The sequence below is a fragment of the Grampus griseus genome (genome assembly GCF_964374135.1).
Source record: "Grampus griseus genome assembly, chromosome: 16".
Lineage (NCBI taxonomy): Eukaryota > Metazoa > Chordata > Mammalia > Artiodactyla > Delphinidae > Grampus > Grampus griseus.
In genome coordinates, this window is record NC_139010.1 from 60,781,044 (window position 1) to 60,807,842 (window position 26,799).

Below are 26,799 nucleotides of genomic sequence, written 5' to 3' on the forward strand. Positions count from 1 at the left end.
AACAATTAGGCTACAGTTATTTTAATAACAGGCCATATTCCAAGCCCGGTCCCTGTTGCTGTGGCCTGTGTTTATTGTAATCTATTTCCGATAACACATAGAAAAGGAGGATACTAAATTTCCCCTCTTCTAAATCATGTGGCGTCTCTTTTAATTCTAAGGTGTAAGATCTTAAAATACAGAAAGTTCTTTAAAGTTATTCAAGTCTTTTGGAGAGAGCGTCTGGATCCGAAGATGTTTTTAAATCTTGTTTCTCTTCTCGGGGAGACCATTTTTAATGTAACCCTTTGTTGAGGTAGAAGCAGATGGTTTCCTTGAACAGCGTGGAACTTTTTACTGGCAATAAATCTCTGGTGGTAGTCTCTAGACAGGCAAGCACGCAAGACAAGTCCTGTTGTTATTTCTTTTGCTCCCAACAAAAGCCTGCTGCAGTAGGATGGAACTGCTGAGGAAAAAAACGAGGTTCAATTTAGAACTTTGCTTAAAGTGAGGAAGGTCTCTGAGACACCCCACGTGTTCTTCACCGTCCAGTGAAACTGTGGTGAATCTCTTTTAAAGCACAACAGACAGCAGCAACTTAACCTGTACCTTCAGTATTTTAGATCCTTTTGAAAACTGTACCTCTTTCTAGGCAAAGAAGTGATTATTTTATTTGATCAAGAGCCATTTTCAGGATATAACAAAGACTTTGATGAGCTGGAACCCAGTCATAGAAAGAATACTGAACCAAAAGTCAGAAGACCAGGGTTTTGACAGTCCTGATTCTGTCAATCAGCAGCCTTAGGCTAAGTGTCAGTTTCTTATCCGTAAGATGAGGGTGGTAGCACTTCTGATCTCTTGTAGGGTGCTGGCTGGCAGGCTCAAATGTGAGGCTGGCTGTTGAAGTTTGAAAAGCTTGAGAGTCCTATATAAATGTGTATTATATAAACTGATTAGATACATGTGTGTGTTGTGTATATACCATCATTGCTCCAAATTATGACCATGAGGCTTTGCCACATTATAAATTGTTAAAAAAATAAAAAAGAATGAATTCTGTTAATTAGACTATACTTATTAATTAAGGCACAGAAGGAACCTGAATATTTCAGGAAGGTTTTCTGCAACCAGAACTGAGACATAAACTTTTTTTTTAACCTAACAGTTTAGTAATTACAGAGTTCCTCAAAGGCAAAGTCCGTATCTTATCTGTCATTTTTGTGCCTGTCAGCATCTATCATGAAAGTTAGGATAACCCCTAAGCATCCTGTTCTTTCCACTAAAATTCGGGCTTTAGATCCAGAAAAGATGTTCTAGCTGGGTAATCACTCTGAACCTCAGTTTCCTGGTTTCCTGTAAAAAGAGAGAAATACATAACATGGGTAAAAATGCCTAGCTAAATGCTCGATAAACACAGGCACTGGGCAGAACTTGGTTCTCTGTCGCATTTCCTGAGTGTTGTGGCCGTAGGTTTTCCTGATTCGCTAGAGGTATTCTCCTCATCCAGTGAAGAGGGGCCCTCCTTTTTGTCTAGGTACCTATTTTATATGGCGTGTGTAAGATGTTGCTGGAGCCTCAGTGTAGAGAGTTCAGATGTCTGCCATTTATATTTGGCCCTCTGCAGTAGGCCTTAACCTCAGGGTGAGGGGATGAACGGAGTATTACTGAACTTGAGAGCAGGAGGAGCTAATCAGATGTCCACAGGGGCCAGGCAGTGACACACCTGAGTCAAGCAGATGGGGTTACTGGCCAGGAGGGAATTCAGGGAGGCTGCGTTGGAGCCAGAGCACATACACGTCTGTGGCCCTGCCTAATAGGGCCCCGAGGGAATGTGGGCCCTGGATTTCCAGAAGCTGGAAATCTGAATTTCTCTATGAATCCTTCTCATCTTATGATGTTGACAGTTAATTCCATTTTTTTAAAAAGTTGTAAAAAAAATTTTAAAAAGGTACCGTGTGGGCATAGAACTCATTAGTGGGCCCACTGTGGCCCACGGGCCAGCAGTTTGCAATCCCTGCTCTCAAGCAGGAGGAGCAGTGATAAAGCTAACGCGAAGGGAGGGACTTGCCCTCATGACCAACTGTGGACACAAAATAGCAGAATTGCCGTCCTGCTCTGCTCGAGTGCCACCTGCTCTGTTGCATGCTACTGCTATTGTATCCCTTGGCTCCCTGCACCATCCCTTGCTGAAGATGCCATACTTCTCAGTGCATTTATTCTGTGGCAGAAGTCAGTGATGAGGGATTGCCGCGGTACCTCAAGGTAGAACTGTTTTTCCTTGTAAGTGTCCAGGGGTGAAAGAGTGGCAGGTTAACCCAATGTCCTGAGCTGCTGCAGCCGGCCAGGTCCCGCAGGCCTGCATGCACTGGGACAAGTAGCCTTTAATAAAACCATGGGATATGTTGCAACTTCCGATCTTTGCTCTGGGATTTTCCTACCACGATCAAGTGGCTTTTTCTGAGTTTGTTACTCAGGTTCCTAATAGCAACACAGGAAATGGGTTTTAATTTCTTTGCTGGCTGCTCTGTTTGGGGGCTATTTAATGAGGATCCAGTTGCAGTGCAGCTTTGGCTGTAGCAGTACTGGTATGGATAGAAGCATACATAACTAACGTGTCACATTTTTAAAAATTTAAGTTATGATCTGTTATTTGTATTTTTTTATGGAATGAGGCAGAGAGAGTATAAATAATTTTATGTGCCTTGATTCTAAGTGGCAATTCTTGAGGGTAACTATTGGGATGTGTTCAAGATTATAGAAATAGAATATAAGACTATTCCACTTCTGGAGGGCCAGAACTGTGTATATTGTATTTTTTTTAACATCTTTATTGGAGTATAATTGCTTTACAATGGTATGTTAGTTTCTGCTTTATAACAAAGTGAATCAACTATACATATACGTATATCCCCATATCTCCTCCCTTTTGCATCTCCCTCCCATCCTCCCTATATTGTATGTTTGTTATAAATCTAGGGCAGTTGTTGTCAAATTTGAATATATGTGAGCATAACCAGGGGAATATGTATTAAATTGCAATTCTTCAGTCTCTGCCCCCAGAGGTTCTCAATCTACATTCTTTTTTTTTTTTTTTTTTTTTTTTTTGCGGTACGTGGGCCTCTCACTGTTGTGGCCTCTCCCGTTGCAGAGCACAGGCTCAGCGGCCATGGCTCACGGGCCGAGCCGCTCCGCGGCACGTGGGATCTTCCCAGACTGGGGCACTAACCCGTGTTACCTGCATCGGCAGGCGGACTCTCAACCACTGCGCCACCAGGGAAGCCCTCAATCTACACTCTTAACAAATACCCCAGGTGATTTGGGGCCTATGGACCATACTTTGGGAAATGCATCTCTGTTTTGTTGCCTTTGTTGTCTAAATGTGTTCATTGCCACTTGAGGGCGAATTCACTCATTTGTGAGATGCCTTGATTTGTTCTGATTCACTGTGTTACTCTTCCTCGGATTCTTAGAGAGTGTCAGTCTTCTAGAGTCCCCAGAGAGAATTATTCCAGGGGACCCTCACAGGTGGAAGTAAAGGGACCAAGTCCCTCCTATAGCAGGGGTCCCAGGGACTCCCCTTCAGCAGCACACACTGCAGCCAAATCTTGAAGCAGCAGCTCCCCCCATTGGTTCTAGGCTTTTCTCAAGTGTGTCACTAGTTCCAGGTTTTGGCTTTACCCTTTAAAGTACTTTGCAGCTGGAGGATGGGAGACTGGGTGCTCCTGAGCCCAGGGAGCTGGAGCCTAGAGCCCTTAAGGGGTAAAGTACACTATCAAATCTGAGGGGTGAGCCTGAATCTTACCAGACTGGATTTATTGGCTTGGTTAGGGGAACATGCCGAGGCTATTTGTCCTTTCGGGAAATTATTGAACTCAACAAAACAGCATAAAAATTCTTTCCTAGAATCTGGTTGCATACAAAGCAGAATCTTGGTTCACTTCTTAGCAGGGGCTTGCCCTTTATCAGAAAGGAAGAAACTGGGCTCCTTTAGCTAGTAAAGCTTAAAGGAGTATTTGTCATGTGTAGTATATACTGGGAGGGATGCAAAAGTAGAATGTGACGATCCCTACCATCAAAGAAAGGGAGATTAGAATAACACCTAGGGAACAATGGGTCAGGACTCCTGTGGAATCATCCCTCTGCCTCAGTTTACTTTCCTTCATCCCCAACTCTTCTGTAATGGCCTCCCACATTTCAAGATGTGTACCCTTGGGACTTCCATGGCAGTCCAGTGATCAAGACTCCGTGCTTCCACTGCAGGGGGTATGGGTTCGATCCCTGGTTGGGGAACTAAGATCTCGCATACCACCCAGTGCACCCCAAAAAAATGTGTACCCTCGAACAATTATACTTACTTCCTGGAGCTCTTCAAACAGCCTTAAAACCGTTAGTAGGGGAAAAGTGACTTTAACTTTCTTATTGTAAAAATAGAGGTAAATCCACAAAACTTTTAAGAGTGTATTTTATGACCACCTACAAATCATTTTCTAAGGATCTGGACCTGAAAGTGTAGCATTTTCAGAATTTAAAGATGCTGTCTAGGATAGAACAAAAATAGCTGATTCTGAGTTAAAGTTGCTTGCCTGTTGTACAAGGCCTATGAGGTATGGCCTCTTTCTGAATTCTCAGTTCTTCCTTTCACATTATTCTTTCTTAGATTCACTGTACTCAGCCACACTAGCCTTCTTTCTTGTCCTAGAGCACACCACGTTCATTCCTGCATTGGTGTCTTTGCATACACTTGACATTCCCTCTGCCTGGAACACTGTTCCTACAGGTCTGCTGTCTCCTTCTCATCATTCAGGGCACAACTCAGACATCACCCTCTCAGGGAGGCCTTTCCTGACTGCCCCGTCTAAAACCCTTTGTCCTATTATACTGTTTTATTATCCTTGTGAAGCTTATTACTACGTTAAATTCTAATTTCACTTGTTAATTTTCAGTCTTCACCCACTGGAATGTATTTAAGATCTTTTTGTCTTTGTTGTTCTCCAGTTTCAAACAATGTGCCCAGGTGTGAGTTTATTATTGTCTGAAAATTCCCTATCTTTAATCAGTTCTGGAAATTTTTCAGTTATCTCTTTAAATATTGACTCTCCTCCATTTTCCTCTTTCCTTCTTGAGCTTCTTATTTCTCATTTTCCATTTCTATGTTTTCTCTTAATTGGTAGAAGCTGGTTGCTGGGTGATTTTCTCAGCTCTGCTTTCCAGTTCACTAATTCTCTCTTTAACATGGTCTAATCTCTGTGTAACCCACCTGTTGAGTTTTTAATTTTAATAACTATTTTTTCTGCAAGTTTTGTTTTTTCCTGAAATCCATTTGGTCACTGTCTCTTTTTTAGTATGTTCTTTTCTCAAGTTTTTCTTTTTGGCTTTAATCATTTGAAACATGTATATATATTACAGTTTATCTGATCATTCTATTAAGTTTTTTTGGAGAGTCTTATCCACCTATTTGTTGAATTTCCCACATCTTGTTTGTGATGGATTATTTTTACATAAGTTTTTATATTTTGTGTGAGCTCATCTTCAACAGAGCTTTATCTGTGGGCATCTTTCATGCCCTGATGGAGGGTAGGTCTCTTTAGAGTTTTATGTTTCTTCTACCACATGTCCCATTCTGGGACTACTTTTTTTTTTTTTTTTTGACTGCATTGGGTCTTCATTGCTGCTCATGGCCTTTCTCTAGTTGTGGCGAGTGGGGGCTACTCAGCTACTCTGTTGTGGTGAGCTTGCTTCTCATTGCAGTGGCTTCTGTTGTTGCGGAACACAGGCTCTAGGCACACGACCTTCAGTAGTTGTGGCATGAGGGCTCAGTAGTTGTGGCTCATGGGCTCTAGAGTGCAAGCTCAGTAGTTGCGGCGCACCAGATTAGGTGCTCTGTGGCATGTGGGAATCTTCCCGGACCAGGGATTGAACCCATGTCCCCTGCACTGGCAGGCGGATTCTGAACCACTGCACCACCAGGCAAGTCCTGGGATTACTTTTTGTGTTAAAATTTTGGCTTGGGGATTCTCAGACTATGTAGTAGCACAATTCTGATCTCAAATTAGCTTGCGGAAAAGCCGATGGTTACAGATTATTACAAGAGATACTTTTTCCCTCTCAATTCAGACCTTTCTTATTGTCACTGTGTGCCAAAGGGCTAATTTTTTTCTAGTCTGCTCTGTCTCTTTGAAGGGTCTTCACCTGATATTGGGACTCAGTTCCAATTCCCTGTTTTAGGTGGACCCAAGAAAACAAACAGCCCTTCTTTCCACGGCAGCTGGGAAGGCCAGATTTCATTTAACACTGTAGTTTCTAGTTCCCCACCCCCAACATTTTTGGTCCGAGGGCTCTTCCTTGCTTTATTGCAAGCTCAGCTGTGTAATTAAAATAATATATATATTTATATATATAAATTCTTTATTGAATTTGTTATAATATTGCTTCTGTTTTACGTTTTGGTTTTTTTGGCCGTGAGGCATGTGGGATCTTAGCTCCCCGACCAGGGATCGAATCCGCACCCCCTGCATTAGAAGGTGAGGTCTTAACCACCGGACCGCCAGGGGAGTCCCAAAAGAATATTATCATATTTTTAAAGTTACCTACCCAGCTACATTGCTAGAAGCAGGATCTTTTCCTCTAGAATCTCTTGCTCAATGTGGTAGCTGTAGCATCCAACACAGTGCCTGGCAAGTGGGGAAAGGGTATCAATACATATTTGTTATTTGATTTGTAGAAATGGATGTTTCCATTCCTTTCCCCTGTAGAGAAGGCCAGAGATGGTGCTCCAAATTCATGCATATCCAGCAGCCAAGAGATTTAGCATCTGTGCTTTAACATCCTGTGAAGGATTTCAATTTTCCTATTTTTCACTTTTAAACTTTAAAACTTCACTGCTTTCCTAAGGGCATGAAGGTGCTGTTGCCAGTTGCTAGCAGGGTTTTCCAGCCCCATAAATTGGCAAATTAAAAGCATGCCCGGGGAGTCATTACTGCCCAGTGTCTTTTTATGCTGGCACTTTGAAAGTGCTTACACTGATCAAATTGACCTTTACAGTGGCTCAGTAAGAATAGCAACTCTAAGACATTGAACCTCTTAAGGAAAATGATGTTAGTCCCATAGTTTATGCTGCTGCCAAAGAGACGAGGTAACTTTTTGCATATATGCAAAAGGCATACTATTCATCTTCTTCCACTGTAAATAATGTTCTTTCCAGGGCAGTGTTGGTCTTGCTTCCTGCCTCTTCACACCTGTGCTTTTTGTTTGGTGACCATATGTGCCCCGTTTCTTGGAACTGGTCACCGCAGTACCAGAGCTGAAGGCACACGTTTAACAAATGAGGATCTTGATGGTCATCATCACAGTCTCATTCTGAGGTGAAAGACCTCAGCGTAAGAGCATGTGTTATTCACCCAAAGTTTCTTTATGACAGGTCTACGTTTCTAGCATATTTGGGCCAGGAGTTTGTGCAAATGAAAACATTGCCTGGGAAAAAAGTATCTTTAAAATGCAGATCTCATCTTGTCCCTGCTTACCTAACTTCCTTACCTATTTGTTCAGCCGTTTCCTAGCTAAAGGGCTTTTCTTGTACCATTTCCTTTTCCTGGAATGTTCTTCCCATCCCTCTTCCCTAGTTACTAACTTTCTAACCATCCTGGCAATCTCAGTTCAAGCTTACCCTCCTCACAGCTCTCTGGACCTCCTTGACTAGTTCCTAGTTCTTAATTATTGTAAGCTTTCACCAGATCACATACTTTTCCTTCCTACAGTTTTATCTGTATGATTACTTTATCATCTTTCATTGGACTTTAAGCTCCATGAGGGTAAAGTGCGTGACTGCTTTGGCCTTTTATGTTTCCATTGTGTTCCCCACCACTAGTTCAGTGCTGGTGCAGGGTAGGTACTCAGTAAATGTTGAAGGAAGGAGTGAAGGCCCTGTGTTCCCCAATGGGACAAACACCATTCTGCTTTTCAGAAAATCAGTATGTGAAAATAATGACCTTTCAAACAAAGAAGAGAGGAAGCCCAAGCATGTTGCCCCTCCTCACTGCCAAGCAGAAGATGTTCCCAAAGTCAAAGAGCTCCACAAGGGCAGGGCCCTTATCTTTTCCCTCAAAGACGAAATATTGATTTTGTTTGGTTTGGGGCTTTTAAGTGGATTTATTTAAGCATCTGAAGTGTAAAAAGCAAGTGAAGAAGTATAACTTAAACCAAGGAGGCTGTAGCTTAATAGTTAAAAGCTCAGGCTCTGGAGTTGGATGAATTAGATTGGACTGCTTCCTAGCTGTGTGGCCTCCAGCAAGTGACTTAGCCTCTGTTGACCTCAATTCTCTTATACTACCCTCTTCATAGTGGTGCTTTCAAGTTTAGATGAAGGAAGACTTGTAAGGCATTTAGAACAGTGCCTGGAACATAGCAGGTACTCAGTATACACTAGCCGTATTATTCACCCCAGCTCATTCTGCCTTCACAGAGGCTGCATAGCCATTGTTTCATTCAGCAAACCTTTGTGTGCCAAGCACTGTGCTCATTCTTGGAGTTGGGGAGGGGAATTAAGGAGACAGAGCTCCTGCCCATAGGGAGTGCACGATATAACTCTTGTTCACTCTTGAGAAGGGGGTGTGGGGTGGGATATTAACTTCCCACTCTTCAAGACTTGGCCTGAACAACATAATGTCGTAGTGCTTGGAGATGCTTGGAAGAAAAGCAAAGGGTGCTCATAAAGAGTGCTGAGAATTTTTCATGTTTGAACTTGCCATTGCATTCTCTCTACCTTTTTCTATTCTTCATGTGTCTGAAGCAGCCCACATTGCCAGTGAACTTTACTCTTCTGAGAAATAGTTCTGAGTGAATGCAGAGTGCTGTGTATTGAATAGTCTTTCATGCCCAACAATAATGGCTCATAGAATAACGTTGATATTGAGTGCTCAGAGAAGTTAAGTCATTTACCCAAGTTACACTGTAATAAGCATAGTGTGAGAACTGGGCTTTGAACCCAGATCTGCCTGAATCTTTACCGTTTGTATCTTGAGCTGCCTGGAGATCCTTGAAAGTCCTCTGGGTGACTTCCTCATACAGGGAGGGGTGGAAGAGCACCAAGCAACATTTGCACACCTCTGTTCTTTGCTTTGACTGAGAGGAGGCATAGGTTACAGGAGCTCTTGCATTGGCTCGAGGCTGCTGTCAAAGGGAATGGGTGGTGGGTAGGCTAATAAACCCTTTGGGTTTAAGGAGACATGAGTGAGCATCTTAACCAGCTCTAGGGCCATTGAATAACTTGTCCAGAGTGCCATTCCTCTGTAATGGCAGAGCTAGGGCCAAACACAAGGCTTCTGGATTTTCCTTTCATACCAGAAGGTCTCTTTCTCTGGAGGAGCTCATGACACTCACATCTCGCTACCTTCTTAATCCTTCATGTCTTCCTTGCTAAAGGTCCATGAACCCACATCTTGTCTTCTTAACCTGCCTACCTGCTTTCCTTCCTTCTGCAGCAGAAAATGACAGTTCCCATAACCAAGATCATCTCAGGCAACTTGGGGACTCTACTTGCGGGGAGGAAAGCAAGGGATGAGATACACTGGGTAAAAAGTATTTGAGGGGCTTCCCTGGTGGCGCAGTGGTTGAGAGTCCGCCTGCCGATGCAGGGGGCACGCGTTCGTGCCCCGGTCTGGGAAGATCCTACATGCTGCGGAGTGGCTGGGCCCGTGAGCCGTGGCCGCTGAGCCTGTGCGTCTGGAGCCTGTGCTCCGCAACGGGAGAGGCCACAGCAGTGAGAGGCCCGCGTACAGAAAAAAAAAAAAAAAAGTATTTGAGGAACTGAGTTAAGTGATGCTGCCACAGTCTGCTGTCCCTGGGAAAGTGGAGGCAGAGCAGGGAAAAAGAGTGGGGTTCTGTTTACACTGGGCTTCCTGCCTCGGGGGATGGGAGAGCCAAGAGAAAAGCTGACACCAGTAGGTCATGAGGATGCCACTTGTTTAGATTTCAGACACGTTTCATTTCATGCCTCACAGAGGACCAGTTGGCTGCCCTGTGTTCCGAGCCTGGACCTCATCTGGTGAATTTTCTTGAGGCAGAAGTGTCCCTGGATTCTTTCATGTGTCAGAGTGTAGGCAGCGCGGCCTCTTTTAGAAACTATGTGGACAGTTTGAACTGTGCTCTTGTGAGCCAGGCCAGAAGAATGGCATTTCAGGGCCTGGTAAACTTGGGAGAAACTTTTTGATGTCCTTAGGAAAGCAGTGTTTTGCTCTGAAGTCAAGAGGGAGAGGGTGGGTTCTAGCAAAAGCAACGAACACAGATCTGCTTTCTCCACGTGCATCAGGCCTCAGAGGAGATGTCCCACTGGACAGCCACCTGCTAGGTGTGCCATTTTACTTATGGCGGACACAGGAAGGCAAAGATAGGAAGAACTCTGTTTGCAATACTATTGTGAAACCCTCATTGTCAGAGTCGACAAATGCCTTTCCCATGTTTCCTTCTTCCTAAACCCCTTTATACCAGGGTGTAAGACTCTTAAAGACCAGGAAACACCTGAGGATGTGGTGGAAATACACACTGAGCCAGGGATCTGGGTTGTAGCCATGCCCTTTCTTTTGTCCTCGTGGCTTCAGGTGCCCAGCCTCTAGCCCTGTGGACAGTCGCTGGAGTGCTTTGTTTGTACCCTTGGCCAAACAGACAGCGTAGTATAAAGCAAGACCCAGAGAACAGGAATCGACCCTGTGACTTGAGTTTCCACTGGCAGACGTCCGCCCGGATGTACACTCTGGGCAGGGTCAGCCTGAGTAGCAGCACATATAATACTGTGGTTTTAGTTTCTTTGCTGAGCAGGGTTTTTTCCCTTCCTAGCTCTGTGCCTCTTGAGGTTAGGGACAATTTCTTATTCATCGTTGTATCCCTTGTACCCAACCCGGTGCTTGGCACAAAGACTGTGTCCAGTCACTGCATGTGTTACTTCTTTAGAACAAAGAAATGTTGAAAGCCAGATCTTCTAGGTCTCATCATATGCACTGTGACCCAGAGGACATTTGAGGCTGAAGTTTAGGTCAGCCGGTGGGGTATTTCATATCTTAACTACGAAATATAAAAAAACCTTTCCACCTCCATCCCCATCCACCAGTGCTGTGAATAGAATTTGGCAAAATGCTAGATGGTTACTCAGCGGTGCCCTTTCTGTAGCTGTCCCTGACAAGGAACAGTGTGAATCCTAGATCCAGTCAAGATTATTAAGAGATCATTTGGTAAGCAAAAAAAGATCTAGCAAATTAAAATTGGATTAGGTCACCTGAGCAAGTCACCCCTTTTCTTAAGATTGAAAGAATTTTAGTAGCAAGATTTTTAGCCTTCTTTTGAATCACACTGTAATTAACCTTGGAGATATGTGTTTTGAAGGGAAGATGGACTGACTGACCAGATGCCAATCCTAGAATACGTGCTGCCTTCATTATTCTGGGAACTTTCACAGAGAAACCGGATTTATTTAAAATATACAGCCTATTACAGGAGAATCACCACCTTCTTACTGGCTGAGTTTAGGACCAGAACGTGGAGTGTTTCTGCTTAGATATAAAGAAAGCAAGGAGGAGAACTCTGCTCTTTACCAGTCGGCTTTGTGTACTGAATCCTCTTCCCCCTTTAATAAACCATATTATTTTTCTTAAATCTGCTGTTGTTGTGTGGTTCTTTCTTTCTTTCTCTCTCTCTCCCTCCCTCCCTTCCTTTCTCTCTCTGTTTCTTTCTCTCTCTCTCTCTTTCTTTTCTTTCAATAAACATTTGTACAAACTGTTTTGGTGGAAGGTGGGCAGGCGATCAGTAAGAGGAGGATGAAAAGAAAAGTAGTGTTTAAAAGCTATAATTTAATATGCTACAGTGTTTTTTTATTTCTTTTAGGATAAGGAAACCTGCGTGGGTACCAACAATCAAAGCTACATCTGTGACACAGGACACTGCTGTGGACAGTCTCAGTGCTGCAACTACTACTATGAACTCTGGTGTAAGTCCTTGCCTGGGGATGTCTTGGCATCCCAGGGTCTCGGTTACTGCCTCTGCTCATTGGGAAACCATAGGCCGGTCAGCCCTTTTCTTATTCTCTTGGTGGCAGTGTTGGTGAGCAGAATCTGCTTCCAGGTTCTAGAAGCGATCTCTCTGCAGAGGAGGAGAGCTCTGGTGCTCTTCGGACACCATGCGCTAACGACCGGATGACATGGTCCTGAGCCTTCTTAAGAAGCCGTGGTTAGCAGGTCTGCTGCAGAATCTCCTGAATGGGGTTCTCTTTGATGCCCTCTCCTGGGTGTGCCGAGCAGTGACAACAACTTACATCCTCTCATGGGCCAGCCCAGGTGCCCAGGCTCGTCATCTTTGCAAAGAGAGGTTTGCAGCAGCCAAGCTGCTGTGAATGCTGGGCTGTTCTCTGTGGATGGCTGTAATGCCATTTTCTTGTAAGAAGCACCAGGGCTTCCAGAATTCCCCAGAGATCATCAAGGAGCTGCCTCTGTTTCTGAGGGTCCCTCTCAAAGGGATAATCTTTTCCTAGGTCCTTGCCGACAGAGCCCACCTGGAGAGAAGGAGTCTATAGGTTCAGCCCCTTTTCTTCCTTCCCCAGATCACAAACTGAAGTGTCTAGAGGCTTCTCCAGTCTACCTAACCTGTTACTGTCAGCTCAGTGCCATGTGGAGATAATCCTCGTCTTGCCACTGCTTGGTGGCAGCCAGGACTGCTTGCACCTTCCAGAGTTGCACAAGGGTGGTGACATTGCTGTGGTCGTCAGGGAGTGACCCAGGCTTGGAGAGGTCACTAAAGCCCTTTGTACTCTAATCTTCTTGGAACTCAGACGAGACACTGTAGGATGCTGGACAAAGAAGGGGAGAATGGGAGGGTCCTAAGGGCAGAGAGTTGCCAGGTGACCAGCATGCAGTGGTTCTCATAACTGTCTGTTGCTAGAGGAAACGCTAACTGTTTCCCCAGAGAATTCTAAGCCCCCATCACTCCCTCCATTTGGAAACAAACTTTATGCTTGCTGGTCAGCCATGCCCTTACCATCACCACCATCTCTTCCCTTTTTCCCCTTCTCCTTTCTGATCTCCCCATTCCCCCCACATCAGTGATATGGTCAGAAAGCAGCTAGAAGGGCTATTGTTTGAAATGCAAAGGAAATTAGACTACTGGCTGGGAAGCCTCTCCCTCTAAATGCAAATGGATCTTGTAGCCAGTGGGAGTGGGTCCTACAAACAGGACCTCTCCTCACTCTTGTCCTTTCCTTTTGAGGACGGGCTCAGGGGTGGTTAAGGGCAGACTCCTCCCCAAGGAGAGAACAGGGTTCAAGATGTCCCCACCAGTCCTGCAAGCATTATATAAGCAGCAGCAAAGGCAGGCCTGGAGTTGTTGGTGCTATTTTAGAAGGGGTGGGGCTGAGGGACTCACTAGAGAAACACAAAGTGCCAGGCAGGTGGACAGTCTGTGTTTAAATGTTTCAAAATGCAGATAACCGCAGGGCTCAAATTCTCCCTCCCACCCCTTGTTAAAACAAAAGTTGAAGCTGGGCTGCCAAAAAAGCCACAGAGCTGCAGCTTGTTTTTCTGGGGCCCGGCCCAGGCGGCATCAGTTGCGGAAAGAATGGAGTTGCTGATGGCCCCCATCTCAGATTGACAGAGCCTCCTGGGCTGTTGGCAGAGCAGACTCAGTAGCCACCAGAATTGGGTCACCAAAGCCAGGGCTGGGGGTGGGGCGGCTGGGACAGGGAGGCCCAGGTGGCAGGGTGGCAGGCAGTCTGGGAACCAGGCACTTCGTCCCGAGGGCCTGAAGAAAGCCAGGGGAAGAGCTACACAGTGGCTCATCACCTCTCCAGTTGTGGTCAGCCGGGGAAAGGAGAAGGTCAGATGGAGACCAGAGTCTGGACAGGGAGGAAAGACTCACCCCTGTACAAGTTGGCCCATGCTTTCCAAGCTCTGGGGGGACGGAGACTGTAAAAGCCAAACTTCCTCTTGTCTGTGCCCAGAAATGGCTTTTTGGTCAGAAGATGCCCAGTGAGTGTTCCGCCCCTCTCGGAATTCTTTGGTTTTCCTCCTTCTTAGGGGCCTGGCCTCGGCCTGATGTGTAGAGGAGGGAGGTTGAGCGTAGGAGTGAGCCCTTTCAGTTCTCATCAGAACTGTGCTTTTTGCGCTTTGAACCCTGTTCCCTCTAATTGCCTCTGAACTTTGCCTGAAATGTGAAAGTAATGGGCTTTGCATTATTCTTTTTGTCTCTTTCCTTTGGAAGGAAAAAAATCTCAGCCAGGAAATCCTTGGCAGGGTTTTTGTCAAAGTACCTCTTTAACCATAGTTGCCTACAGGGAAGGCCTCACGGAAAAACAAATGCCATTTCTGCCAACCCTCATACCACTACTTAGCTGAATTTTCCTGTGTACTGAGGACTGTCTCACACACACACATACACACACAGAGCCCACTTTACACAGACACACAAGCACACACAGACCTTAAGCTTCAGCCAGCGCCCTTACTCCCGTGTCTTTTCAGTCTCTTGTAACGTTAAGCCAGGGGTCATTCCTGGGTCTGCATCAGTCCGGAAGTGAGGGTCCTGTTTACCACTGCCGTGGCTGAGGCTATAAGAACCTGGCCATTATTATTATTATCATCCCATGCATTTTCATGGCACTTGTACTTTCATCATTCAATCATCTATTCAGCAAACTCTTATTCCAGTGGTTTCAGACTTTGGCAAGCATCTGCATTTCCTGGAGGGCTTATTAAAGCACGGATTTCTGGGCCCCAGTCCCAGAGTTTTTGATTCAATAGGTCTGAGGTGGACCTGAGAATTTGCAATTCTAACAAGTTCCTACTGGATGCTGTGGCCTCTTCTGTGTTAGAGCGTGTGGGGAGACAGAATCCTTGCCATCAAGAAGGGAGTCTGAGCAGAGAGAGGAGATAAGACAACGTGCCTCACTAGTAATGCAAAGTAGAGAGTGGAGTGTACGTGCAAGGACTGCGATGTATGTGCCAGGAGAGTTTGCTTTAGCTGGACAGGATTCAGGCAGGCTGCATGGAGGAGGTGGCATTTGAGGTAGGCCTTAAAGCGTGGATAGGATTTAAGCACATGGAGAAGGGTAAAATGACTTCCCAGGCCAAAGAATACCAAACACCATAGGTCAAGGCCTCATGGGAAAGAAGAGAGCATGCATCTCATTAACCTTTCCCCTGTGGCCATGGGGCTGGGCTGTGGGGCTCGACCAGGGGAGATGAGGGTGCTGACGTGCATAGAACTCTGCTGTGTGCCTGGTACTCATTAAGGTCTTCACACACGTCAGCTCAGCCCGCCCCAAATACAACCCTGCCAGGTACACATATCCTGTTTCTCAGGACCAGGGGCGTTAAGTAGCCAGTCAGTTGGTCGCAGCTGAGTAGTGAGGTCAGTGTGCCTCACACAAAGCTACCCCCTTCCTGAACTCTTCAGTGCCAGGCTGGAAGGGTGGTGGGCCCAGGTCGTGAAAGGTCTCGAATGTGCACGCTTGAGTACTCTGCATACAGATACTAACTCGGTAATCCTCACAAGGTAGAAACCATTATTCTCTCCATTTTACAGATGAGGGAAGTAAAGACAAAATGATCAAGGCCACAAAGCTAGGAAATGAAACTTGTCCAGTCTTTCCGATGAAGTTGCAAGTCCTCTAAAGTCTTCATTTCCCAAATTCAGTCCTTTTTCCACAGCGGCAGTGTCAGGAGCTCCTGCTAAGAGCTATCAGGGGCCAGGGAGGTCACCCACCATCCTGTGGGGTAGAAGGAGAGCTAGTTGACAGTATACTTTGGCTTCCTAATGAGGAATTTCCTGCCAGTTGGGGAGTGGTGTTTTCCCAAGTTTATAGTGAGCTCTGGGGCACGTGACTCAGTGATTGTTTTTAAAAACATGTTTTCCACTTTGCTTAGCATGACAAATGCATCCCACCATGAGGTCACAGCTTTCAAAGGTCAGTGGGGAATATAATCTGTGGTAGGTGTGTGTTTGGGGAGGAGGGCATGCTTCTGTCTTTCTCTGTTTGGCTCTTTCAGTAGGTTTTCCTTTTTAAAACTTTCCTCCTTGTTTGTGAAATCTAGTGAAAAGATCAAAAGTTTGTACAACTCCATAGGTACTAGTCTGGACGGTCCCCCTTTTAAAGCTGATGGGACACGGCTTTGACTAGAATAGCTACCAATAGCATCCGTTTTGTGAGGGTCAAACCAAGAATGCCTTCTGTCTTCCCACATTAACTCCATCAAGTTGGACCAGTCCTTAGGGGCCTTTTCTGGACCTGTGCTAATGCCTCATTACCCCACTAGGCCCCTTCTGCTCCCAAGTTAGTTTTCTCCTAGTTTTGATCCACACTATCACTTTGTGATACTATATTAGAAATGCAAAACTCAGTTCGAGATTTTATATCACGTCATATAAGTGGTACGTGGTAGGGAGAGTTTTTCTGCCCATGATACCACATGAACAGATGCAGCTGATGGAATTTCAGTAAACATGTGAGTTTTCTGGTGCTCTTCAATATAACTGGGGTAACTCTGTCAAGGGCACGCCTTCCTCTTGTCTCATTTCTTCCCCCAGCCTCTTTCTACCCTGCCTCATTTTTCCTTAAAAAAAAAAAAAAGATCTATTTTTTCTATTATATTTCTAGTTCAATAGAACTCAGGCTTTTTCTGGAATAAGGATTCTCTTAAGAATCTGATGAACATTTTAAATCCTTTTCCCCAGAAAAACCTACAAAGATACTGCATCAGTCAGGATAGGCGAGAGGTTATGCTCAGTAATAAACAAGTCCAAACTCCTAGTGGCCCTAAAACAACAGGTTTATTACTCACACTATATGTCCATCACAGGTTGGATGAGAACTTTGTTCCTACTTCTTTATCCCCTGGGGCCAGACTGACCCTGAAGTCACTATCTGGAATGTTACGGCTTGCCATGGCAGAAGGGAGACTAACAGAGGGTCTCACATCAGCAAGAAATATTCTGGCCTCTAAGTGACACCTGTCACTTCCAATCTCAATTTATTAGTTAGAAGCTGCCCCAAAGTGTCACAATCATAAGGGCACCAGGAAGTTCAAGCTTACCCACATGCCAGGATGGGGGAGAAACAGAAATATTTGGTCAACATAAAAACCAGTGCCTGAGATTTTTCTTATTAAAAGCCTATATTATAGGGCTTCCCTGGTGGTGCAGTGGTTGAGAATCCACCTGCCAATGCAGGGAACACGGGTTCGAGCCCTGGTCTGGGAAGATCCCACATGCTGCAGAGCAGCTAAGCCCGAGTGCCACAGCTACTGAGCCTGCGCTCTAGAGCCCACGAGCCACAACTACTGAGCCCATGTGCCACAGCTACTGAAGCTTGCACGCCTAGAGACTGCCCCACAACAAGAGAAGCCACCGCAATGAGAAGCCTGCGCACCGCAGGGAAGAGTAGCCCCTGCTTGCTGCAACTAAAAAGAAGGCCCACACACAGCAACAAAGACCCAATGCAGCAATAAATAAATAAATAAATAACTTTATTTTTTTTTAAAGGCCGTCATAATATAGCTGAGAAGTTTTGCCTTATATCATATATATATTGCAGCATTAAGGTTAAAAGTTAATTTACCTTTAGGTAAGAAAATTGAAAAAATGACTTGGGAGGTAAAAAATTGTAGAGTTTGGTGCTGATTATCTCATGGGAGAATGTACTTTGAAAATTATAAAGTAACACCGAAGTATAGAGGATTGTGAGATGATGCTGGGTAGTATAAAAAAGTGGTTAGTCGAGAATCTTTTGACTTGACTCTAAAATGCACTTGGAGCCAGGCTCTTCAGCAGAATGCATTGTGCTTATTTGTGCCGCTTCCTTCGGGTGTGACCCCACCCCGGGAGGCTGGGAGCTGAACAGATCGTAGGGGCTGGAGGGGACGTTACAGGACCGCAGCGGGAAGCCAGTTCACTCCCAGAGCTCCTTTCTGGCCTCAAAACCGTTCCCTGAGGGCTCCTCTTACAGTGTCCAGTCTCCAGTTGGCAAGCATTGGAAGGAGAGAAGTGCAAGTTAAGTTAAGCAAATGTCAGCAGCGACTCCGGGAAGGACCACAAGGGAGACTTCTGACTTCAACTTACATTTATGAACTCTGGTTAGGAATGGGGTTTTTCTGTCTGCTGATGGGAAATGGGGAAGAGATTCTCTGCCCATTGTCCTCCACCTGCTGTCCCGTTGCTAGACCTCAGAGGAAGGTTCAGTTGAACACCGACACGTGCTGAAAACGCAAAGGTGTTACACAGTGGTGTTGCCAACCTGCCAGGGCTGGAAGGCTGTACTGCTGTCCTGCCTTACCCCATAGGGGTGGCTCTGTGGGGAGATTCAGCCCGGACACCCCTGGAGGACAAAAGGAAACACACTGGGTGTTGCTAGAGGCCACACCCTAAATGTCAGTGGGATCTTTCAGAATATTGTGTTCTGGTACAAACAGGAAAAAAAATCAGGGGTTTATTCATTTACAAATCTGTTTGCTGGGAGAGGGAAGCCTTTTTTTTTTTTTTAATGAAATTAACTCATTCTGACAAGAGATGTAGAAATACATAACACATTCTAAACACAAATTTATAATTACAAAGCAGACAATAAAAAATATACATAACGTTTGTAGTGGGAAAAACTTGAAGTTCTTCAGGAACAGAGAACAAATGAAAAATAATATCTATTCTCATTTAATAAAAACTCACCTTAAAATTATTCCTCAGATTTTTTTTTTTTTTTGCGGTACGCGGGCCTCTCACTGTTGTGGCCTCTCCTGTTGCGGAGCACAGGCTCTGGATGCTCAGGCTCAGCGACCATGGCTCACGGGCCCAGCCGCTCCGCGGCATGTGGGATCTTCCCGGACCAGGGCACGAACCTGTGTCCCCTGCATCGGCAGGCGGACTCTCAACCACTGTGCCACCAGGGAAGCCCCAGATTATTTTTTTATTGAGAAAAAATATTCTTTTTTATTTCAAAGAAGTACATGTTCATCTTATCGGCAATAAGCAAAGAACAAGAGCTGGTACCAGAAAATCTTCTGTCCTATTGTCCAGGAATAACCTCATGACTAACTTCCTGATCATCCCTCTGGACATTTATATATACTTTTTTCTTAAGCAAAAATGGGGGTCATATTTTATGCTGTTTCGTAATCTTTTATTTTCATTTAATATTAGAAACATCTTTATATGTCAAATATAGTATTCTGTGAATAATTTTTTAATGATTCATATCATTTCATTGTATGAAGACATTCCCAGAGGAATTTTAAAACCTATTCAGAAATATGTTAATTTTTTTAAAGCCAGCAAAAATAAAATTAGTCACAGATATTTTTAAGTTTTAACTTACTTTGTTTCCAGTTTTATAATTTGAAAGAAGAAAAATAATTGGGAGAAGAAAATTAAAATTTCTTCTCATAATCCCATGACTTAAAATGTCACTATTTTTTCCTTCCAGTCTTTTTTTCTCTCTCTGTCTCTCTCTATATTTTTTAAAGCAAAATTGCTCATTCATTAAAAAAAAAAATTAGAAGCCTTTTCTGTATACATGTGAAGATTGGAGAGGGGGTCTTATACTGCAGTTTGCCAGGGTTCTCTGAGTATGATCCAAGAGAACACAGTGGGAAATGAGAAGAAACAATCTGCCTGGGGAAGAGGGCAGTAGGCTTCTCCCCTGCTCCTTTACCCCTCTCTGGAGCCAGGAGGAAGAAGGGGAGGCCGCTGATGGTCCCGAGTCTAATGCAGCTGCAGGCCAAAGCGAGGTGGGAGTGGATTGTTTGTGATGGTGGGAGATGGAATTGTACCAGATTATGGCAAGAGCAGAGGAAGTTGTTTACACTCTCCAGGGAAGAAATGGGCCTGAGGAAATTAGAATTTTTCCACCTCTAACTTCAGTGACCCTTGTATGACGGAGGCAACATGGTAGAGAAAAAAATTTTATCAGGTAGCCCCTCCGAGGCCCCCGGCAACCACGCATCTGCTGAGATGTGGGGATTCTGAGGGGCTCTTCGCTCTTGGTGGGGAGCCTGGGAGCTGTCCTTGTGGGCCTGAGCAGGGCTGGAGTGGGGAGGTGGGCACAAGAGAGGCTGAAGCATTTTCTCAGCGATCTCTTAAGATAGGAAGGGCACGTTGTCCTAAAAGGTAAGCATACTTAATGCCCCCCAAACCTAAAATATGGGAGGACCAGCAGTGCAGCACAGATGCCTTGGCATTCTTCCCTTCCCCCAGGAGCCCTGGAGGCGCCCTGGAGTGGGTGACCTCTTTTTTGGTCACCATTCTTACATTTCTGCCCTCTTCCGCCCCACGTGTCTTTCACTCTGGTACAAACATGAAAATTGATCACAGGTTCTAAATGTAACTTCACCAGGCAAGGGCCAACAGTGCCAGCTTCGACCAGGTGCGCAGTGTCCACGGGCCTCCTTGTGCCGAGAGCAGTCCCTCCAGCTGGCATTCATGGTGTGCCCACTCCTCTCTGTCTCGCCTCCCTGCCCCCAGGGTTCTGGCTCGTGTGGACCATCATCATTATCCTGAGTTGCTGCTGCGTGTGCCACCACCGCCGAGCCAAGCACCGCCTTCAGGCCCAACAGCGGCAACATGAAATCAACCTGATCGCCTACCGGGAAGCCCACAATTACTCAGCGCTGCCATTTTATTTCAGTACGTACACCAAACCCCACCCTTGGGGCCCAGGACACATAGACTGTGGGCACAGGGGGTTGGCCTCCTTGACCCGCACAGAGCAGGGTCTCACAAGTGTGGGAACAAGGGGGTGCGCACCTTTAGCGCCAAGGAGCCAGTGCTGTGGATGCAGCCCCTGGCAGCCACTGGGCCGTTCCAGTCCACACCAGCCGGGTTCTGACTACATCTCTGCTCCTTTAGTTTAGGCAGATTTTTTTAGGCAGGTGGTTGTATGGTGTATGATGTGAATGAATTGAGATTTAGAGGTCAGTGGCCTGAAATCCCCCCATTTTGCTTCCTGCCATGTGATATGCCTTAGCAGAGGCTGCTACAAAAGGGGCAGCGGTGGGGGGTAGCATTGGGACTTCCTGAGAACCAAGAAACTCAGTGACCCACTGAAGGGCACACTCACCTGACTTCCCTGGGGTTCCTTTTTTTTTTTTTTTTTTTGCCATGCTGTGGGATCTTAGTTCCCTGATCAGGGATTGAACCCGGGCCCTTGTCAGTGAGAATGCCAAGTCCTAACCACTGGACCGCCAGGGAAGCCCCTCCCTGGGGTTCCTTACACTGATCTCTCAAGTGGTCGGTGGAGGCCCAGAAGTACAGCCTGTCCAAAGCCATTCTGCTGTGTGTTCTACAGACTAAAGTAGTCATAAATTTGGAATTCCACACCTAGAAGAGTTAAGTGCTTAGCACAGTGCCTGGCATATAGTAAGTGCTCAATAAATGCTAGCAATTACTGTTATAATTAGGTCATCTGTGCCTCAAAGCAAAAGATAACTCCCCTGGCATGTTCTTAACAAGCCTTGATGACAGGCCCCTCACCCTTTACTGGTAAGCCACCCGCTTTCGATGCGAATCAGGATGAGGTTTGGTGTGTATTTCCAGACCACCTCCTGCCACACTAGGGTGAGAGGCAACACAGTTTTCCAGCCTCCCAGAAAAAGGCTCTCTTCATGATATACATCTGGAAAGTCTTAACTTAGGGTCCCTGACCCTGAGGCCAGGCCTATGGGATGCAGATGGAGGACACAGTCTGAGCTAGAAACATGAGACTTGCGTGCATGTGGAAAACAGGTCCCTTCCAGACAGAACTCTCTTGGCCATTCACCACATTTGCTGAACCCTCTGCCTTAACTCCAGACAAGCAGAAGTCCTTGCCTGTGAAGCAGCTTTAGGGGCTCTCAGATTTCCAGAAGCTACAATCTGTCACTCCCAATCTACCCCCCTTTCTCTGCAAAGTTGTTCACAGCCCTGTGCCCCACCTGTACCTGAGAGCTGTAGCTGTCCCTCGGTGGGTATGCTGGGGGTGGGACGAGACATATGCTTAGTGTGAGCCTGCAGTCTGTCCTAGAACAATTGCCAGTGCAGTAATTTCTCCTCCCTACCTCCCCATTTTAGGGTTTTTGCCAAACTATTTACTACCTCCTTATGAGGAAGTGGTGAACCGACCTCCAACTCCTCCCCCACCATACAGTGCCTTCCAGCTCCAGCAGCAGCTGCCTGCACAGTGTGGCCCTACAGGCGGCAGCCCCCCGGGTGCCGACCCCACCAGGGGCTCCCAGGGGGCTCAGAGCAGCCCCTTGTCCGGACCCAGCAGAAGCAGCACGCGACCCCCGAGCATCGCTGACCCTGAGCCCTCCGACGTGCCAGCAGACCCAGCAGCCACCAAAGCCCCCGGGATGGAGCCCAGTGGCTCTGTGGCCGGCCTGGGGGAGGTGGACCCTGGGGCCTTCCTGGACAAGGATTCCGAATGTAAGGAGGAGCTGCGAAAAGAGTACAGCTCCGAGCAGGGCGGCGCCCTCCCTGACAGCAAAGACAAGACGCCCGGCAGACGTCGCCGCTTCACAGGTGACTCGGGCATCGAGGTGTGTGTGTGCAACCGGGGCCACCATGATGACGACCTCAAAGAGTTCAACGCGCTCATCGACGATGCTCTGGACGGGCCCCTGGACTTCTGCGACAGCTGCCACGTGCGGCCCCCTGGCGACGAGGAGGAAGGGCTCTGCCAGCCCTCTGAGGAGCAGGCCCGGGAGCCCGGGCACCCTCACCTGCCGCGGCTGCCTGCCTGCCTGCTGCTGAACACCATCAACGAGCAGGACTCCCCAAACTCCCAGAGCAGCAGCTCCCCAAGCTAGAGCAGGCCCTGCCTGCGCCCGAGAACTTGGCGACGCAACCAGGGTAGGGGAGAACCATGAGAGAAGCATTAAGTGACTGCGTTCCTTTTTTTTTTCCCCTCTGCTCCTGCGTTTTCCTGCATCTCCAGGTACAGTTTGGGGTGTGGGTGCCTTGCCTCCCATAGATACAGTGTCACGGAGGGCTGAGAAGTTGTCCTGTGACTCATTCCTCATACCCCACCCCGTCCCCCTTTACCTCTTTTCAAGTCACGTGTCACTACCTGCTTGGGTCAGAGAGATGTGCGTTTCAGAAGCCCCCAAGGAGGGGATGAGACTGTGCCCTGAGGTGACTCTTGGTGGTGGAGTGGATTCATGTTCTGGTGTGAGTTGATGAGAACCTTGCTGCGTCTCAGTCTGAGAGAGGTGGCAGGTCTCAGCCCTGGATGAAGCCCCAGTGATCGGGATTGTCGCCCCTCGCTGCCAGTGTCTCCGGAGCCGGAATTGGGCTCCTCCTGTGGGAAGATGAGAGCTGACCGGCGGTTGCGTGGCGGGTTGGTAAAGGGCTTGTGCTCTCAAATTCCAGGTGACGAGATCGAGGTGGCACGATGCATCCTGGAGGGGCCCCTTCCCAGCAGGTCCTGGCTGGCCGCAGACTGGTTCAAGTGTGGAAGATTATACCTGCCTTCTCTTTGGTTTTTTTCTTTAAAAAAAAAAAAACAACAACAGAAGTGAGCTGAAAATAAGAACTTGACCAGTGGGCAGGCAAGAATTCTGTTTTGGAAAAGGAAAATTTGTGGCTTTTTCCCAACTTGGCCTTCAAAGAGTCCTGGCTGCAGTTGAGCCAGAAGGAGAAGTTTTGTGTGCAGGCTTGGGTGGGGGCTATCTCTGGAACTTCTGCGGGTGAGCAGAAGGCCCTGCGCTGTGGCAGTGGATAGAGGTGCAGCTTTCTGCATCTCTGCCCTTTTGATCTGTGTCCACAGGTGATCAGTACCCTCCCTCAATCCCAAGTACACGTCTGCCGGCCTTCACGTCTCACTGTTCTCTATGAACAAATGAGGAGGCTGTGGGACCTGAGAAAGGGCGGTCCCGCAGCCTGACTCTCACACAGTATTTTCTCTTGATTCTGAGTAAGTTGTTTTGTTTATTTGTTTGTTTTTTCAAACTGACCATTTGGAAAAAATGCCTTGGTTATCTGTGGTTTTCGTGCCCTTTCCCTGCTCCACCCCGCCTTGAGTGGGGTAACTAATTTTTGTAGCCTATGTCAAGTGTCTAAGTGGCCCAGGTAGGAGGGCGAAGGCAGCCATCCTGAAGGACCACAGGATCCTTATTATTGTAGTTTGGCTTCAAAAACCAGTTGAGCTTTGATAGGAATAATCTGAATGGAGAAAGCAAACTGCTGAAACTAACATTCCCTGTCCAGCCCTGTTCATATGAAGAGTTTGGTTCTTCCCCCACTCTTGAACGATGACATTCAGACTAGGCATTGATGTTATGGTAAGAAAGGAAGGTATATATATGTATATATATGAATACACACGTATATATGTGTATGTGTGTGTATATATGTATATATATACACACACACACACACAAAATAGACAAACCCAAGGCTGTGAGGTGAACGAGTGTCTGAGTTTGGAGTCCACAAAACCAAAATCCATGTTGAACAAAGTGCAGTCCGTATACAGTGACTTTTTGGATAACCTGTGTGTGTCTGTCCGTCGTGTGTGAGCCCCCAGCCCTGTTTTCCTGTGAATACACTTTGAACGGCAGCCACTCTGCTCACGTTACCCACACGTTTGGAGCAGGCGCAGCCCTCTCAAGGTAATTTATTTTACGCATTTACTGTTTACTGAGCAAATGTCTGACTGTGCACTTGGGTGTACTCAGCAGCGCTGTCGGCGGCAGTCCCCACGTTTGCCAGAGATACTGTGCTCCAAGTAGAGGTTTTACTCTACCCATCACTGCAATTTGCACATTGCTCCGTGGACACTCAGAGGCCTGTGTTCTGCTCCCTGTAAACGGAAACGTGCTCTGAGCCTGTCTGCCTCCCTCGGCTGCTCCTGGCCCTCGGCCTCAGCCCCCGGGGGTGTCCACAACCAATCGGGACAGAAGGCCAGGGTGGAACCTCAGACAGAAGCTGGACTGGATCTTCAGTGTCAAGCTCGGACTGGCTGTGGCCCAGACGTCAGCCCTGCCCAGAATTGCCAGGAGGGTTTGGCGGCCACCACAGTGCCATAGGGCTTACCTCCCTGTGCTGAGGTCCAGCACGTGGCCGATGTGTGGCGAGAGTGGGCAGAAGTGTGCCACAGCCCTCAGATGCCTTTCCTGCCACCTTTTGGTTTTTGTTTTTTGTTTTTGTCTCAAACAACTCACTGAAGTGTCTCAAAGGAGATCAAGTTTTACCAAAATGAACCCTGCTTGAGTTAACTGGTCGAAGGGATGGATTCTGGCCCTCTCAGTATTCCTTCTCCAGTCAGAGTGGGGAACTGGTCCACGTGTTTACTGCTGGGTTCACTGCAGCATCCAACCCAAAAGGCACGAGAAGAAGAAAACGCAACGGGTGGAGCTGGGCTTGAGTCCAGCGTCACAGTCTGGCCCCTGCTACACGAGGCTGCCCTGTGTGACGAAAGGCGGAAGTAGGGAGCTGAAGGACTCGGGAGGGGGCCGGGGAGATGTGAGGGAGTTTGGTGTTCCAGGTGAACGAGAAGAAAGGGGTTGGTCGAGGGTTTGGTGCTACAGTCGGAAGATTTGCAAATGCTAACACATTCCCGTGTGAGGCACATCACCTTTTGTTAGTTATTGTGAATATGTGTATTTTAAGCAATAAGATTCAGCTGGTCAGACTTTTCTGGGCAGTCTCGGTGACGCATTTCCTGTGCTGTGATTGTTCTGAAGACGGAGTGGCTCTAACCACTGTGAGAAGCCCAAATAAAATCGATCCCCGAAACTCGACTGCTCTTTTTCCTTGCAGCGCTTGATCCTTTTTCCTCCTCCTCAGACTTCAGGGAGTCACACCTCGAGATTCCTCACTGCAAGTGCTCTTCCCTTCTTCCCACAGAGGCTGAGAGAAGTTGAGGACAGGCTCCTGGGCTGAGGGCAAGCTGGGTAATGGCTGCCGCGGGCACTCTCTGTCCTGAGGCATTTCCACCCAAACCCTCTCCCTGCCAAGAGGATATTTCTGAGTACTTTGTAAAGTCCCACAGACAGGTTAAAATCAGAGCCCCCAAAACAGAAACAAGTTTTGTCAGAGACTCCAAAGCTAAGACATGACATTTTAAAGGAAGCAAGCCCTCCTGGAGATCTTTTATTGATAAGATAGAACTGTGGATGGGCACTTGGCCTTGGAACTTAACACACGAAATACTTGTTTTGGAGTCCCCTCTTGGTGCCCAGTACTGTGCTGGATGCTGAGGAGAATGTGGAAGAAATGTGTAAGACAAGGCCCCTGCCCTCTAGAAGTTAAATTATAGTGGAGAGGACAAAACAAACTCATGTGAAATAGCTAACCGACAGTGTGAGGCAGGTTGAGACGAAGTGAGCAGTACTGTTTCAGAGAAGCTTGAGGAGTCGGGGGTGGCAGGTAGGGCTTGCATTCTAGGCAGGCGCCTCAGAACTGATTTTTAGGTGATGTGGGAGCCAACGGTGTGCCAACATCTGCCATCGTGGGCCCGTGAGCCTTTCCTAAGACTCATTGTCATTTTAGCCTCTGCTTAAGACTGTTCTTTTAGCACTTTGAGTCAGGTGTTAGGTCCCCGCTCCAAGGCTGTGGGAAGGAACAGCCTTGTGCCTCTACCCAGGAAGCGGAACCCCCACCCAGCAAGACTTCTCTTTGGGCCGCGTGCAGGTGGGCAAAGCAGAATGATGAGCATCCTCAGAACCCTCCCGTGAGGAGTTCTTGCCTCCCCAGGTGGAGTGCTCACTGATGGGCCAGGGGACGCTGGCAGAAAGCATTGTCTTCTCTAGCCCTCGACTTTGCCCAGCAGTCAGCCCTGTGGTGTCTGAGAGTCCAGTGTAAGCCAGGCGTGCGCCCACCCCC

General features: G+C 47.0%; 1 protein-coding gene across 3 annotated transcripts in view; it reads left to right on the forward strand.

The window, feature by feature from the left end:
- WBP1L (WW domain binding protein 1 like) overlaps window positions 1–25,881 on the forward strand; it is a 58,899-nt gene extending 33,018 nt beyond the window's left edge. For 2 of the 3 annotated variants that reach the window (XM_082673611.1, XM_082673610.1), the window contains 3 exons: window positions 11,848–11,950; window positions 20,461–20,622; window positions 22,045–25,878. In XM_082673611.1, the coding sequence (XP_082529737.1) occupies window positions 11,848–11,950; window positions 20,461–20,622; window positions 22,045–22,781 (1,002 nt within the window). In that variant the 3' untranslated portion in view covers window positions 22,782–25,878. Of the gene's footprint in view, window positions 1–11,847; window positions 11,951–20,460; window positions 20,623–22,044 lie in introns of all 3 variants that reach the window. The other variant, XM_082673609.1, reaches the window with a different exon arrangement.
- The last annotated feature ends 918 nt before the right edge of the window (window positions 25,882–26,799 follow it).